The sequence below is a fragment of the Dipteris shenzhenensis genome, chromosome 19, assembly GCF_047967505.1.
Source record: "Dipteris shenzhenensis isolate YYH24624 ecotype China chromosome 19, Dip_SZ_1.0, whole genome shotgun sequence".
NCBI lineage: Eukaryota > Viridiplantae > Streptophyta > Polypodiopsida > Gleicheniales > Dipteridaceae > Dipteris > Dipteris shenzhenensis.
The window spans coordinates 17,106,089-17,123,628 of record NC_141614.1 but is presented as its reverse complement, the minus strand read 5'-3'; the positions used below and the strand labels follow the sequence as shown (position 1 = coordinate 17,123,628).

Below are 17,540 nucleotides of genomic sequence, written 5' to 3'. Positions count from 1 at the left end.
AAGCATAAGCAAGAGCATAAGCTCATGCTCATGCATGCTTATGCTTATGCATGAGCATGAGCTTATGCTCATGATTATGCTTCTCTCTTTCCCCCTTCTCTATTTCCTCTAACTCTTATTCTCTATTTCTGCATAAGCTCATGCATAAGCATAAGCATGAGCTCATGCTCATGCTTATGCTTATGCATGAGCATGAGCTTATGCTCATGCTTATGCTTCTCTCTTTCCCCCTTCTCTATTTCCTCTAACTCTTATTCTCTATTTCCGCATAAGCATAAGCTCATGCTTATGCTTATGCATGAGCATGAGCTTATGCTCATGCTTATGCTTCTCTCTTTCCCCCTTCTCTTATTCTCTATTTCCGCATAAGCTCATGCTTATGCTTATGCGGAAATAGAGAATAAGAGTTAGAGGAAGAGTTAGAGGAAATAGAGAAGGGGGAAAGAGAGAAGCATAAGCATGAGCATAAGCTCATGCTCATGCATAAGCATAAGCATGAGCATGAGCTCATGCTTATGCTTATGCATGAGCTTATGCAAAAATAGAGAATAAGAGTTAGAGGAAATAGAGAAGGGGGAAAGAGAGAAGCATAAGCATGAGCATAAGCTCATGCATAAGCATAAGCATGAGCATAAGCTCATGCATAAGCATGAGCATAAGCTTATGCATGAGCTTATGCGGAAATAGAGAAGGAGAGAAGGGGGAAAGAGAGAAGCATAAGCATGAGCATAAGCATGAGCTTATGCTTATGCTTATGCTTAAGCATAAGCATAAGCATAAGCTCATTCTTATGCTCATGCATGAGCATGAGCTTATGCGGGAATAGAGAATAAGAGTTAGAGGAAATAGAGAAGGGGGAAAAAGAGAAGCATAAGCATCAGCATAAGCTCATGCTCATGCATAAGCATAAGCATGAGATTATGCTTATAAGCATAAGCATAAGCTTATGCTTATGCTTATAAACATAAGCATAAGCTCATGCTTATGCTTATGCATGAGCTTATGCGGAAATAGAGAATGAGAGAAGGGGGAAATAGAGAAGCATAAGCATAAGCATAAGCATAAGCTCATGCTTATGCTCATGCATGAGCATGAGCATGAGCTTATGCGGAAATAGAGAATGAGAGAAGGGGGAAAGAGAGAAGCATAAGCTCAAGCTCATGCATGAGCATAAGCATGAGCTTATGCTTATGCTTATGCTTAAGCATAAGCTCATGCTTATGCTTATGCATGAGCATGAGCTTATGCAGAAATAGAGAGTGAGAGAAGGGGGAAAGAGAGAAGCATAAGCATGAGCATAAGCTCATGCTCATGCATTGGCATAAGCATGAGCATGAGCATGAGCATGAGCTTATGCGGAAATAGAGAATAAGAGTTAGAGGAAATAGAGAAGGGGGAAAAAAGAGAAGCATAAGCATGAGCATAAGCTCATGCTCATGCTCATGCATAAGCATAAGCATAAGCATGAGCTTATGCCTATGCTTATGCTTAAGCATAAGCATAGGCATAAGCTCATGCCTATGCTTAAGCATAAGCATAGGCATAAGCTCATGCCTATGCTTATGCTTAAGCATAAGCATAGGCATAAGCTCATGCTTATGCTTATGCTTGAACTTATGTGGAAATAGAGAATGAGAGAAGGGGGAAATAGAGAAGGGGGAAAGAGAGAAGCATAAGCATGAGCTTATGCTTATGCTTAAGCAAGCATAAGCATAAGCATAAGCTCATGCTTATGCTTATGTGGAAATAGAGAATGAGAGAAGGGGGAAATAGAGAAGGGGGAAAGAGAGAAGCATAAGCATGAGCATAAGCTCATGCTCATGCATGAGCATAAGCATGAGCATAAGCATGAGCTTATGCTTATTCTTATGCTTAAGCATAAGCTCATGCTTATGCTTATGCATGAGCTTATGCAGAAATAGAGAATAAGAGGGAAAGGAAAGAGAGAAGGGGAAAAGAGAGAAGGGGGAAAGAGAGAATAAGAGAAGGGGGAAAAAAGAGAATAAGAGAAGGGGGAAGAAGGAAAGAGTTTGAGGGGAAGAGAGGGTTCCTATGCCCATCACTGCAGCTAGAGCTTAAGGCTAACTGCAGGCCAATGCAAATAACAAAAATAATAAATAGAAAAAAGAGGAAGCACTTACCTGAAATAGTATGTTCCGCTCGGTGTTGTGGACTGGCCCTACAAAAGAGAGAAAACAACCCATTTTTTCAAATAAGATATTAGAGGAAGGAGGAGATTACAAAAGCAACTTCTTGAAAGAAGGAGATTGAGAAGACAAGGAAAGGAGGAGATTGAGGAGACAAGGAGAAAGAGAAGGAAGAGAAATACAGAAAAAAGAGGTGAGTCTTCTTTCTTTCTTAAAATCTCATTTTTTGTTTCAATCCTTTGAAAACAAGCATGAAAACTAGTTTACAGGTTTAGCAATAAAGGAGAAGCACTCACAAAACCAAAGCTAAAAAACAAACAACCTACATTGTTGAAACAAACTCACCTCTTGAAGAACTTCCTTTCAAGAAACCAAAGAGGGAAAAGGGTAGAGAGGGAGTACAAGAGCTAGGAGAAGGGTGAGGAGTGGAAAATAGAGTGGGAGATTGCTTGAAATAGGTGGGAGGTTGTCGAAAATAAGTGGGAGGAGATATTGGCTTGCTATCTTGAGAGATTAGAGAATAGTATAAAGAGAACGCCGTGCGATGAGAGTTTCAAGTTTTAACCCATAGCGTCGCTATATAGCGATGTTTTTAATTAAAAACGTCGCTATATAACGACGGAACAGAGCAAAAAGGTCGCTATATAGCGACGCTTATAGTCACTTTTTGTTGTAACATGAAAAGAAGCTCATACATGCTATTTTATAACTGTTAATATCTCTTCTTTATGCTTATGTTGTGATTTTATAAGTGTAGATAGAAGGGACGAGTGGAAGCTCGTCCGATGATGCACCAACGCCCGGGAGCACGAAGTGGCTTACAGAGAGGTTATACTGTCATTGCACTCATTGCAAGCGAGAAGTACGACATCAACGTCGTATTATCACATGCGCCACTTGCGGATGTATGGGGAGGAGCTGGAACCAGTACCCACCATTGGTGTTGCACGTGTTGATGGACTATCGGTAAGTCAAAGCTATTTAAGTTCACAGTCTTATTGTATACCAAGAAATAGAAGATCTTATATTTACACAAAATCTTAAAATAGGATGAGGAGGGTGACGAGGGCATGCATATACCTTCTCACTTTCAGCAAGACTATAGTCTCCCAGATGATGACGAGGGTATGGTCGACATGATGGATTCCATTTTTAGGGGCACTACATCCCACGTACACGTGATGTCAGAGTCTGAGGTCAAAATGTGAGAGTTGCAATCAACACAATTGTACGAGGGTGCTAGGATGTCTAAACTACGTGCTTGTCCCTCAATCTTGAATCTACAAGTATGGGTGGTCGGATACAAGTGTCTCGGCCTTATTGAGGTTAGCTCTTGCATTAATTTGACTCATTATTTGGATATTGTTTGTTTTGAGAATCATCATTTGGATAGTGTCTTTGTCATAGGTTGCTCTAGAAGATGTTGCTTGCACCAAATACCATGCCCGCATCAAGAGATGAAGAGAAAAAGATGCTAACAACGGTGGGTATGGATTATGATACCATCCATGCTTGCTATAATGATTGTATTCTCTTTCGTTGTGAGCATGGAGATTTGGCTAGTTGTCCAAAGTGTGGGAAACAACGATATAGAGATGACTTGCAGGGTGAGCGGATACCGGTAAAGCTCTTGAGACATTTTCCCATCATTGCAAGAATACAACACATGTTCCGATGCAAATCCATAGCGGAGTTGATGACATGGCATGCATCTCATCGGTCCACTGATGACACATTGGGGATTCCCGCAGATTGTGCAGCTTGGAAGCACATAGATAATCAGTGGCCGGACTTTGCGAGGGAGCCACGCAACTTACATCTTGGGCTAGCCATGGACGGCATGAATCCTTTCGGGTTACGCTCGACATCTTGGTCGACATGGCCCATAGTCGTGGTGAATTACAATATCCCACCATGGCTAACAATAAAAAAGGGACACCTCATGCTTGCACTACTTGTGCCAGGAAAGTACAAGGCAAAAAACATGGACGTGTACATGGCACCTTTGATAGAGGAGTTACAGATATTATGGAGAGGAGTGAGGTCTTTGATATTTCCAAAGCTCCTAGACATACCAATGATATTTTGGTCAGGGGTATCTTGATGTGGACCATGCATGATTACCCAGGATATGGAGAGTGCGCAGGTACGTGGTTGTGTCTTTATATGTACAATGAGGGATTATGCTTTTTTGACTCTCTTTCGCACGCATGTCTTGTACTAACACATTCATGCATGCGTGCAGGACTTGTTACAAGTGGGTACCATGCTTGTCTTGTTTGTGGACTGGCTCTGAAATCGCTTGCTAGAGGGATGGCTTGTGCAAGAGTCATTAGTATATATCACAGAGTTTCTTGCATCCACAGATCCCAATATGTCGCAAGCTTGGCACAACAAGGATGATGATCGCATCGTTGGCGAGGTTCCGGGCCAAGGAAAAGGGATTAAAAGAAAGATGAGTGAAGAGCAAATAGAGAAATTCAATAATTTTTGTATCCTCAATAGCCCTGAGATGCAGAAGTGGATTGAGAGATATGAAGTGGCCAAAGCAGAAAGAATAAATGCAGGGACGAGATTCAGAGTAATGTACAGGCGATCACAACCATATCCACGGATCTGGCTCTTCTCCCTACTCACATGTCACTTGATTGGCTACAACTGGCTCTACGTAAAGCCGAACGTGATGGAGAGACAATAAACGAGCGCGAGCGAGAGTTATCATCTGGATGTATGATGCATGTAAGTTTCTTACTCTTGACATAATTAAGTAATTATTTATGGCAATATATTCTTTAAAATAGATGCATCTTCATTGTTTTAATGATGCTCTTTTACAGTATAAAAATTATAGTGCATTATGGTCATATGGACAACATTTGCATGTCAAACGCATCAATTCAAAGAGAGTCACGTATGATTGTGGAGTCATGGCTAACTTCACACAAGATAGCCGAGCAAGTGCTTCAGATACCAATCTTCTCTCCTCACAGTTGGATTATTGTGGAACCATATGCGACATCTATGAAATTGATTTCAAACGATTTACTATTTTCATTCTTGATGTAAAATGGTTTAGAACTACTTACAACGGTCCCCATGCGATAGTGAGAAAAGATAGTAGCGGTCTCTTTGCAATAGACTCTACCAAACATTGGACCGATGAAAGTGATACTTTTGTTCTTCCCGAGCATTGTGAGCAGGTGAATACTAATGATTTAATTAGTCGAAGCTTTCGTTTTTAAAGTTCATTGATACATGTACTTGAGCATAATTTCATATATATAATTGATGACATTTGGCACAATATAGGTGGTTTTTCATCCGGATCGTTCTGATCCAAGATGGTGAAACGTGATCCAAGTTGCACCACGAAGTAAGCAAATTTTTGAAGATCGAGATGTGGATATGGAGATGCCACTACCAATGCCAGATCCAATTGACGAATCTAACGAAGAAGATGTAGATCACCATATGAGCCAAGAGGAAGATGCGCATAATGACATCGCACGGGAGGAGGATGGAGATCACGATATTGAGGAAGAAGACAACAATCATCAAGAATCACCACACTTTATTGAAGAAGATGATCAAATTCTTTTAGGTGAACGTACGATGCTAGAGTACGATGATGATATAGGAGATCAACTCGGTATAGAGTTGGAGATAGACTTGTTTGGCGCCTTAGACTTGGCTCAAGATGAAACAGTTGATGTAAATGCTCTTATTTGATTTTTCTCATCTCAAACTTGGACATGAATATATGAGATTCAAAGGCTTGATGTACATGCTCTCAATTTTTTATTCTCTATGAGCTCAAACATGTATGAAATTTTAAAAAATTTTGTCATTGGAAAAAACTAACTTTTAAGGCCTATATAAAAAAAAAAACTCTCTGAAAAAACATCGCTATGAAATTGTATATCAGTGTCGCTATATAGCAACACTTAAAAATCGCTATATAGCGACCTTTATAATAGTCACTATATAGCGACCTTTAGTAAGAGTCACTATATAGCGACGATTTAGGAAACTCGCTTTTCATACTGACGATTAACGCTAAGCGGGTGCTAAATGTCGGTACGTAAACGTCGCAATAGGATCCGTGTGTAGTAGTGGGAGAGACCCTCTCTCTTGGCTATAAAAGGAGGGGGCTATTCCTTGATGGGACATGCTCATTCTTGTAAAGCCACCTAGCTAGTACTTTGATATTTCCCCCTCATCCTTCCTTTCAAATAAAGCATCACCCTCTTCCCTTGATGTCTCCATCTCTACATTCCTCCTCCACCCATGTACATACTCCTCTGTCCCCTCTCCCTCTCCCCTTGTGCCATAGTCTCCCTCTTCTTTCCCTCCCCTCTTAATCCCTTTTCCCCACCCATGTTAATGCTCCTCCCCTCACATTCCCTATTTCTCTATGGCCCTCGAGCATCGCCATACCTATCCTCTAGCCTCTTGTCTTGATTTCTTTTCTGGCTAATAGAAATGGTGTGGCTACTGGGATCAAAATCTCTATAGCTAATGGTGTAAAATCTATTACTCCTATGACTAGGTGCAGCTCTACGGCCTCTTTCGTGTGTAGTTCTCTACTTTTGCATCTCCAAACTGCGTGTCTTCCCTGTCTCTACAGCTATAAAACCTCCCTACTCTTGTGCTTCCAGTCTGTTTGCCTTTAGCCTACGGTTCCTGTGCATCTTCTGGGTTCCTCCGCGTCTTCTGGTTGACCGCGCCTACAAAATCGCTCCTACGCATCTGCAAATCTGTAACACCCACACGCCCCCTGGTTGCAACTGGCGCATTTGCGTGTCGCGGACAGATCGCGACTAATGTTTTGAGTTCCTGCGTCTTCTAGTGCACCCGTGCGCATCGCGGATAGATCGCGATAATTTTTTGAGCTCCTGCATCTTCTGGTTGCTGACAGTTTTTCTGGGCTTCTGCAAAACTGTAACAGATCCCGCGCCCTCCCTCTCTTCTCTTCTTCTTCTTCTCCTTCTCCTCTTTCTCTTTCTCTTCTCCTTCTCCTCTCCTCTCCTCTCTTTTTATTAAAGAGTGGTATTTGAACCCAAGACCTCCCCCTTCACAAAAGGAAGACTTATCATTGGGCCAGTAGATAAGAAGTGATGAAAATGTACCGATATTACTGATATATTGAAATCCCATGAACTGTAACTCTCTAATCGTGGGGAGTTTTCACATGCTGTAAAAAGCAAAAGTACTTCACTTCATGTGCTCTACTCATATCTCCTACTAGATCACAGATTCTAAACTTTTTCAAGTTCACTTCATGGATGCACGCCACACGAGGAGGGTAGATATTTATGTCACTTCTCGATGAGTTCAAGGATTTGGTGCCTGGTCCTTCGCACCTTACGGCTACCAGTGGGCGAGATCTCTTTCTTGATCTTCATGTCTATCTTCAACAATTGATTGTACAGTGCATTGCTCAAGGAGACGACGGGTGGGATGATACACCGTGGATGATTTAAGGTGAAGAACTAGTGATACGCTGGGAGGACTTTGATTTCAATTCTACTCATTGTGCGGTGATGGAGCTACTTGCTAGTTCAAAGGTAATTAAAAGGGTGTTCTTCTTCAAAGGGTGGGATGCTCCCCAAGATTGGGGGGAGATTTGGCACATCTGCTTATTAATTCCTGTGGATAAGCTCGTCTTGAATGGTTTATTCTCAATCTCACTACAAAGGTTTCTAGGGCTCGTCGGCTATGGTTGGTAATGTTTCGACCAAGGAATCCCTTTGTACCTAATCAACCCTTTGTGCCTCATTTTGAGCTTCAAGTTATAATTCTTTTTGGTCTAAAGATAAACTATCAACAAAGGATTGCAAGTTTATTTGGTGCTGAACGTTTGGCTCAAGTATTGAATTCTCCCCACCCTCTCCTTCTACCTATCTTGGACTATCGAGAAACTTGGGATGTCCGGATTTTAGTCTTGGTGTGATGACATCTTGGATCCTTCAATTTGATGAAGCTTACAAACCTTTGACCAAGGCTGCTGGTGTGGGTGTGAAACTCACTTCACCAGGTGGTGAGGAGTATTGTTATAGCAAGTCTACACCTGAAAGTACTTGCAACCAAGCTAAGTACTCAGCACTCATTTTTGGGCTACAAAAGGCACAAGAACATCACGTCAAGCAACTTGAAGTGCAAGGAGATTCTCAACTAGTGTGTGAACAAGTTAATGGAAAGAGGAAGGTGCGGAGCAAAGGCTTGGTTCCATGACATCAACAAGCATTGGAACTTTGCAACCAATTTGAAGAGGTAAAAATTCAGCATATCCCTTAAGCTCAAAATTTAGTTGCTGATTTCTTGGCACGTGAAGCTTGTACTTCAATCACTCATGAAACAAGTGGAAGCACCGCCCCAACAAAGCTGCAAGCCACGAATGAGGGTGATCATTTGTAAGGAATGCAAAGGTTGTGGTCATCATGAAACTAAGTGTTGTGCATATTTGATACGAGCTTACCGACTTCGGTCCTTGAAAAGGACATTGCTCAAAAGAAGGATGCCAGACCGCACACCCCTTGAAGAAATACCATGGCAACTACAAGAACTGGAAGAAGCTGAAGGTGATGTGCAAGCCCTCTAACTGTTGACATTTGTCATGGCATTCTTGTTTGCCTTGATGAACAACCCCATGCAGTGCTACGTCTCTAACCCTCGCTTGTAAATATGGATGCAATATCATGAGGATTGGTCCTTTCAAGATTGTTTATGAGCTATTCTATGCTGAAGATTCTTCCCATACAATATTTCACAATACACCAGTCACACCCTACCCTGCCTATGTGTGCTTTATGGATGTATCTTCACCTGATTTTCAGTTCAAGCTTCCTCTTTCTATTGTTTGTCAATAGATAAGCCTCATTCTTCCTCTCTCTTTTCCATTTTCCAAGCATGGCTAACATTCTTGTGTTCTGTGGATGGGTTGAAGAAAATCCAAGTGAGTATCTTGTGGCCTTCAAGTGCCGTTGTGTTTCTCTCAACTTTCTTACTGAAGAAAGATGGATGTTGGTTCTTCCCACATATCTAGAGGGTTTTTGGCTCAAGTGTGGTATGAGAAGCAGGCCGAAGATATTTGCCAAGGCTGGCCAAGGTTGACAGCAGTGATGATTGAGTATTTCAACAAAGAAGAGGAGCCAAAGAATGTGTACCTGCAGGTGGCAAACTTGAAGCAATCAGAAGGTGAGATGGCACATCGATATGTGGATCGAGCGGCCGTGCTCCTGGACCGTTTAATTGCCACGTAGGAGGACAATGCCAGATTTTGAGCTGGAATGACTCAGCATGTGTTCGGCTACCTTGTAGCAGGAGAAAGTGATGAATTTTGCCTCAAGCTTAAATGGGAGAATCCAAAAACTATGGTGCTAGCACATGAGATTGCTCAAAAGTTTGATAAAGTTCAATCTGACCCCGATTCAAAGAAGATGATTGTCCCTCCGCAACCCCCTCAATTCTTGCAACAACAACCTGGGGGGTCCAACTCAGGGGCATAACCCCACCCCTCATCACAGGGATGTATCCACTGCCTCCACCTCAAATGTATGGTCCTCCCTTAGATGCTTACCCTCAACAAGGAGTATATCCTCAACCTCCGCCTGGAAGATTTCCCCAGCCTCGCCCACGAGCCCCCCTCCTTCCTACTCCCCCGGCCCCTCCTACTAAAGAACCCGGAGTCAATGACCTAGCCAAGGTCTTGAATGAGATCTTCGGCTTGAGATGATGGGCATCAAAAATCAAGCCAATCGCCCTCCAAGAGAACGTGGCAATGTTGTGTGCTACGACTGCCACCAGAAGGGTCATTATCGCATGGAATGTCCCAATATTCCAAGGGTGAATCTCCTAAGTGAATCAGGCACCGAGGATTCTGATGTAGAGATCCTTGACCTCGGGAAGAGAAGTCGTACCACCTCGGACCACTCTCCAACAAGCCGCCCAAGGAAGAAGGTCTCCTTCTCTGAGCCCTCAGATGCTGAGATGGCAGACCCACCAACAGAGAAGACTAAAAGATCTCGCAGGATTAAGTGGTCGCCTTCAGATTTCCCTATCGGTGCAAGGCAAGAAGACTATTTGGTCGTTCAGGACCTTGCTCATCGTTCTTTGAGCATCATGCTTCCTCAACTAATAGCATTAAGCCCTAAAGTGAGACATGAGTTGCAGCAACGGCTGTCAACAAGGAAGAGCAAGAAAAAGGGAAAGGTACGAGAGATTTCTTCTATCTCTTAAGAAGTTGATCAGCACCCGCATACAGTAGATGTCATCATAGATAATTACCGTGTCAAAAGTGTGTGTGTTGATGGGGGAGCTGCATGTAATATCATGGTGCCTCGTATCATGAAGAAGTTGAATTTGAAATGCACAAGGCATTCCTCCACTCAAATCAAGGTAGCTGATGGTCGACGACTCGCCACACTAGGAGTCATCGAGGATTTGCCCATCACTGTCAATGGATTGACCACCACCATCAATTTCTATGTAGTGGACATTGAAGATATGGGTAGGAGTTACCCAGCCATACTCAGGAGATCGTGGTTGAGAAAGAGTGATGCAGTCAGCTATTGGAAGATAGGACACATGTCTTTTGGTGCTTCGAAGGAGAAGATCCCGGTGCAACCTGGTGCCACTGAACCAGAAAAAGAAGAGGAGCAAGACAGTGATCCTCTCTCATCCTCAGTGTCTAGGTCAATGGAAGATTCAGACGGGGGGGAGCTTCCGACGATGGTGAACGCATGACCTTCAAGGGAATCAAAGTTGGTGACACTAGAATCGAAACTGGCAACATCGACTGCGGCGAAGATGACTCTACATCGGGGGAGGAAGGAAGGGGGTGGAGGATATGGTGGAGGTAGTGGCGGAAAAGCAACCATCCACAAAGTCTCCTCCAAGGTTCTCTACCAAGAAGACACATGGCAAGATACTGTGGCTATGGTTAAATTTAACTCTAGCTTGGTCAATAGTTAAGTAAACCCAAGTCCAGTCAACTCAACCCACACTAAACCCTGGTTAGATTTACCTTCAGGGTTAGTAAAGTGCCACCTAAGCACAGCCTCTGCCAAGCACAATTTGTATTCTGCATATGAACTCCTATGCCACATCATCAAAGGCCATTTCTTGATGAAAACTTCGACAAGCCGTAACTTCCAATTTGCGACAAATGAAAAATCAAAGCATGAATGCACACATCGTTGTCATAAGCATGCCAAAAGCACAAGTGCATGAGATGACCATAGCACGAAGCATGGCATCCACACATAAAGCATTAAGGCACATGGTAGAACAAAGCATCATGCATCAAGTTACATCAAGCAAAGAAGACAACGACATCGACATCCACCATATATATTGAGAAGCAAAACCTTGCCACCTTTAGCCCACACGTTTGTAAATCAAGCCTGACCACCTGAGAGTAGCTATGAAAGCACCCAGGGGAGGTATTGACATGTAACTCACATCTGACCACCTTGCAGTAGCCAAAAGATCATGGCACCAAGGGGAGGTGTTGAGAGTTGTGGTGCCATGAGCACATAATTAGAGGCTAAGGTATGTGCTAAGGAAAGAATCAAAGTAGCCACCCTAGGATGTGGACGAGGCATACATTGATGGCGGAGCCCAAGTATGTGTAACTACGCAATCTAGTGTTGAAAAATTGGGTCTTGAGTTAAATGGGGTTTGTGGCCACAAGATTCGATTGGCAAATCATGCAAAGGTGAAATGTCTTCGGGTTCTAGACAATTTGGATGTAATGTTTCCCATGTCATGCTTGTGGGGTTGGTAGCTTGTCGTCTTATTTTGGGTAGACCGTGGTTACAATTAGTGAGGGATTGGGGAAAAGGAACCTTAATACTTCTAGATAAAAGAGGGCTAAGGAAAAAATTCAGCATGGTAGATAAGATGGAGGGTTTCCTAGAACCCAAAAATTACCATCATGAGGACTATGTTTCGACAATGTTGGTTACTGACCTTACTGTTGATGAGCAGGAAGCTTACCGGAAGATGTTGGTGCAATTTCCCAAACTCTTCATCACCTCTAGGCTCTTATGAGGGGTTTTCAAGGCGAGGATCTTCGCATTGATCTGAAGGAAGGGGCAAAGCTAGTGTGTCAAAGGTTGAGGCCTATGAGTAAGGAACATCAGGATGCTCTAAGGGAGGAAGTAGAGAAGCTGTTGAAGGCTTATCCGACTCTGAGTCGGTGAGCCCGGTGATGATCATAGAGAAGAAGAATGGGAAATGGCGGGTTTGTGTTGACTACAAACCATTAAATGCAGCAACGAAGAGGGATCATTATCCATTGCCATCTGTGGATGAGATTGTCACGGGGACGTGATTTTAATCACATAATTTTTTAAATTCTAACGTACTTGAATTTATCCCGTGTGAATATTTGGACCTCTAAGATACGGAAATTCTGGGAGCTCTAGGATGTACTCCAGACTCGGGGAATTAATTTCCATTGGCACGGGAATTCTGGGAGCACTAGTTGTGTGCCAAGCTTGGGGAATTAATTCCTAGTGCATCCTGGGGAATTGTGCACATGTGGGTGCATTAATTAGCTCTTGGTGTATGCACAAAAGAGTTTTCATGGGCTGTATTTCACTGGAAATTGTTTGCAGAAGGCACCAGACAGTGGGGCGCACTTTATGTTTGCTGTTTTTGGGCTACTACAGACAATTGTGAAGCTGTACGAGTTGTGTGTGGGTTGGATTTTACTGTTTGCATGCTGGAAATTGGCAGGAAGAGAGGCGATTTTGATTGTGGGCACCGTTGTGATTGTCAAAGCAGGGAATTGCTGCTGAATTCGAGTTTGTTGAGTGCCACTGATGCTTATGTACCTGTTTTTGTTTGATTCTAGGCAAAGAGCTTGCTGGAATTGATGGTTTTTGGACATAGGTTTGCTGAACTAATCATCAGGTAAGACTACAACACCTAATTCCCATCGCTGCATATTGAAGTCCTCAGATTTAAGGCGCGGGGCATCACTTCAGCCAGGGGCTGAAAGGGCTGGCCTTATCTATCTGTGGGCTGGTGTAGTAACATCTGGGTGAGGCTGGAATTGCAGAGGAATTTGCCGAGGTTGCATTGAATCAATGGTCAGTTGATTGTGTTGTGGAATTGGATGCCCGTGTGCCAGCTTTGACTGGTTGGATAAGGGATTGAGGTTATGCTGAACATTTGATGCCTGTGTTATGGGTCTGGTGTTGTTTTGGAATCTGTTGCCTATTGAGCCAGGAAGTGGATATGACGTATTGTGTTTTGTGATTATGGTTTAAACTGGCTGCCAGTTGGCTGAAACCAGTGTCTTTGTAATTTGTTCTCGATAAATTAAAGGAATGCCGAAAGGGGCGCCAGCTTTTTGGGGCCAACAGGTGTGCAGTGGGTTAAAGGGAGCACTTTAGCTCCTGGTGCTTAAATTGTGTACTTGCTTAAATTAGCTTAAATTGAATACTTGCTGTAATTTCAGAATTAAAAGTGAGTTTTACCGCCCTTGAAATGACTTGAGGCCGGTTTCAAAGATCCTGGACTTTGTGACAGGCCATGAGCGGTATAGTATATGTGACGGGTATTCAGGTTATTTCTAGATGAAAATTGTTTCTGAAGATCAGAAAAAAATAACTTTTATTACACCATGGGGATGTTCATGTTGTCGTGTACTTCCTTTTGGTCTTAAAAATGGGCCATCCTACTACCAAGGGAGGGCTAATCATGGGTTTGCTCTATTCCCAGTAAAGTTTGTGAGAGTTTTCATGGATGATATCTGTTTCAATTCTAGCAGGCTTCTACACTGTGTGAGGTTGGAGATGGATTTGGGGAGACTACATTCTCAAGGAAATCCTTTGAAATGTTTTTTGGCTAGGAAAAGAATCAAATTGCTTGGGCATATGATTTCAGAAAATGGGATTGAGCCAGATGAAGATAAGGTAAAAGCTTTGCTTCTTTTGCCGCGGCCTGTGGATGTTAAGTTGAGAATGTGAAGGAAGTGTTATATACGATGTCTTCAGCTTAAAACCCAAGGTGGGATCAGAGGTTTTGTGTTAATCCATCAGCAAGGGTGGAGGCTTTTGGAGCAGTCCTTTTGCAGCAAGGTCTTAGTAGTGAAAGCTGCGAATTCATTTTATGTGCTTTAAGATTGCTGATGCACGGGATCCACACAGGGGTGAAGGAGGAAAAGGGATTTGACAACGATCTTTTTCACAAACATTTCAGCTTGCTTCCTCTTTCCATTCATGCATATCCCCCCCTACAAGATGCATTTTCTTTCTTTCTATCTCTCAAGCCCCTTCCAGAAATTACATGGTTGACCTGGTCCAAGGTCCACGTCATACCCCTCACCTTAAAAAACACTTTATAAAAAAAAACAAGACCATCTCACACACTTGAAAAGAAATGCCATATCTCCCTAAATATAGCTCCGATTCCCATGCTTCTCGAGCCCTCCCGGAGCCTACGGGATTCCCCATCCCCCTCTGGACTCCATAGCGAGGAGGGGTCACACGGCTCAACTAAAACATGGTATTTTGCCCAAAGAAACGTTTGCAAGTATCATCCCCCCCCCCGGACTGCCAAGGGAGAACCAAGACTTGGCAGACAGGTATAAAACAAAAACATCAACATGTAAACTATCAAGAACTGCTGTAGGCTGACTGTACACAGCAGGCTGTATATTAAGTATCCTTCCTCAAGTTGAACCTTTTCAAGCGGTACCCATTCACTCTTTCAGCTGCAATTTTCTGCCCCAACTCTATGACATCAAAGTCCTGTTATCATACACCTTCAGGATCTGAAATGGACCTTCCCATCTCACCAAGAATTTCTTATCCCACTTGTGGTCCAATCTGCTGTCATATTTCACCACCAATTCACCTTCTTAAAATGGTGAAACTCAGCTTTCTTGTCCATCCCAGCCTTCAGTGCCCCCTGGGATGCCTCAATGGCCATCAAAGCTTCACGTCTGTCTTCATCTAATTGCTCCAAAGCCGCTAGACGGGCTGCACATGCACCTGAATCGTCGTCCAAATCATGTTCCACTGCAACTCTTAGAGTTGGTAGCTCCAACTCAATAGGGAGGATCGCCTCCGTACCATATACCAAATGGAAAGGAGAGTATCCTGTAGCCGCCTTGTAAGTTGTACGATAAGCCCATAAAGCAAATGGTAACCATTTCTCCCACTCCGACCTTGACTTTTGTATCATTTTGGCAATGACACCACAGACTGTACCATGAGTCTTTTCAACCAAGCCATTACATTGTGGGTAATAGGCTGAAGAAAATCTATGCTTCACTAACAGTTTGGACATCCATAGCTGCAACACCTCTGCTCTAAAAGCTGGGCCCTTATCAGTGACTATTTCCAATGGGCATCCAAAGCGTGAACAAATGCACTCCATTATGAAATTCACTACTGTCTTAGCATCACACCTCACCACCGCTTTTGCTTCAGCCCATTTTGTCACGTAATCAGTGGCTGGGATGACATAGTACTTCCCATGGTGGGAGTGTGGAAGAGGCCCCACAAAATCCAAGCCCCACTTCTTGAAAGGCCCCAATGCTACAATGGGATGCAGTGGACCTCTCCTCAGCTCCCTCCTGCCCAAAGTCTGACATGTGTGACAAGTAGTACACCATTCTTTGATGTCCCTGCGCATTGTTGGCCAATAATACCCAAGAGCCAAGATCTTCCTGGTGGTATTCTCATGCGCAAAGTGACCTCCACAACAAGTAGTACACCATTCTTTGATGTCCCTGTGCGTTGTTGGCCAATAATACCCAAGAGCCAAGATCTTCATGGTGGTATTCTCATGCGCAAAGTGACCTTCACACACGTCATCATGGCAGCTCCCCATTATCCGTTGAGCCTTTGATGAACCGACCACCCTACGTAAAACACCATCCTTGCCTCTCCTATATAGTACATTTCCTAAAAGGGTGAGAGGTTTAGCCTTTGCCAACAATTTTCTTCGCTCAGCCTTTGACATATCCTCTGGAAAATCCCCTTCCTGCAAGTAGTCATGCACATTTTGCAACTCTTCTAAACCTGCGTCTAAAAGCATGATTCTCACCTCTGGCCTCAATGCCTCCTGGGCCAAAGCATCAGCCCTTGCGTTCTGCTGTCTTGTGATGTGCGTGAAAGACTTCACTTTCAGTTCATCACACAACTGTCTCGCCTCCGCATAAAGGGGCTTAAGCCATTCATTTCTCACCTGCCAAACTCCCATCAAGTGTGACACAACGAGGAGAGAATCACCACAGATCTGCAATTCTTGGATACCTTTATCTCGGCAGTGTTGAAGACCAAAAATCAGGGCTGCATACTCAGCCACATTATTTGATCTGATGCATCCAATCTCTTTCCCTTCAGCAGTGACCTCTTGCCCCCCTGGATCGCATATACACACCCCAATGCTACCTCTCCCCGTGCTCTTCTGGAAAGCCCCATCAAAATACAAAATGGATAGGGGTCCCGTCTCCTCCTGGGGCTGCTGTGCGGACTGAATTACAGCCTGTTTCTTGTTCCCTCCTTTGATTTGCTCTTCAACCTCCTCTACCATTTCCCTCCCTGTGAGCATATCAGCCAGTGTGCCCTTGCTGAATGCTCCATCACAAATGAGAAGTCAAATTCTTGAAGTTCAGCCAGCCATTTGACAATTCTCCCCACGGGGTCAGCCTTCTTCACAAGGTAGGACAACACCATTGAATCCGTCAGGAACACAAAAGGCCTAGGCAGTATGTAAGACCTGAATTTTCTAACAGCATACATCATGGACAACCCTTGCTTCTCCATATCAGAATAGCGTCCTTCCGTATCCAATAAACAACGACTAGCATAATAGATGGGCTGCATATACCCCCGATCACCCTTTTGGAGCAAGATTGCAGCTACTGCATTCCTCCACAATCCCAATTTGAAAGTAGCCCGAGTAGCCATCACATACTATGTATCTCTCATGACCAACCACTTGATCCAATATCTCATCCTGGAAGGGAAGAGGGTAGTAGTCCCTCTTTGTCCATGCATTCAGTGGGTGCATATCCACACATACCCTCCACTTCTTTCCTTTCTTCGGGGTGACCACATAAGATACCCATTCTGAATCATTCATGGGGTATATAAAGCCTGCCTAGCGCAGCCTATCAACTTCTAGCTTCAAAGCATCCGCCTGTATCACACCCAATCTCCTAAGCTTCTGAACCACTGGCTTGGCTCCCGGCTTCAACTTGATTTCGTGCTGCACTTTAGTAACCCTCCGCATCTGCCAATACTCTGTAACAAAAAGCTAAGGGAATCCATCTAACATATCCATATATATGCCTCCTTCTCCCAATCTTCTAACTAAGGATTCAACATTTGAACATTAGCTTGTTGAGTATTTCCGGAGTCTAGGGTG

The 17,540-nt window shown here is 43.5% G+C and overlaps 1 protein-coding gene across 1 annotated transcript; it reads right to left on the bottom strand.

Moving 5' to 3' along the window:
* Positions 1–14,818: 14,818 nt before the first annotated feature.
* Positions 14,819–17,080, bottom strand: LOC147890158 (uncharacterized). The gene is made up of 3 exons (XM_087390222.1): positions 16,890–17,080; positions 15,018–16,740; positions 14,819–14,911 (listed from the first exon to the last, which is right to left on the bottom strand). The coding sequence occupies exons 1-3, from the start codon at positions 17,078–17,080 to the stop codon at positions 14,819–14,821; spliced, it is 2,007 nt and encodes a 668-aa protein (XP_087246348.1).
* Between the last annotated feature and the right edge of the window lie 460 nt (positions 17,081–17,540).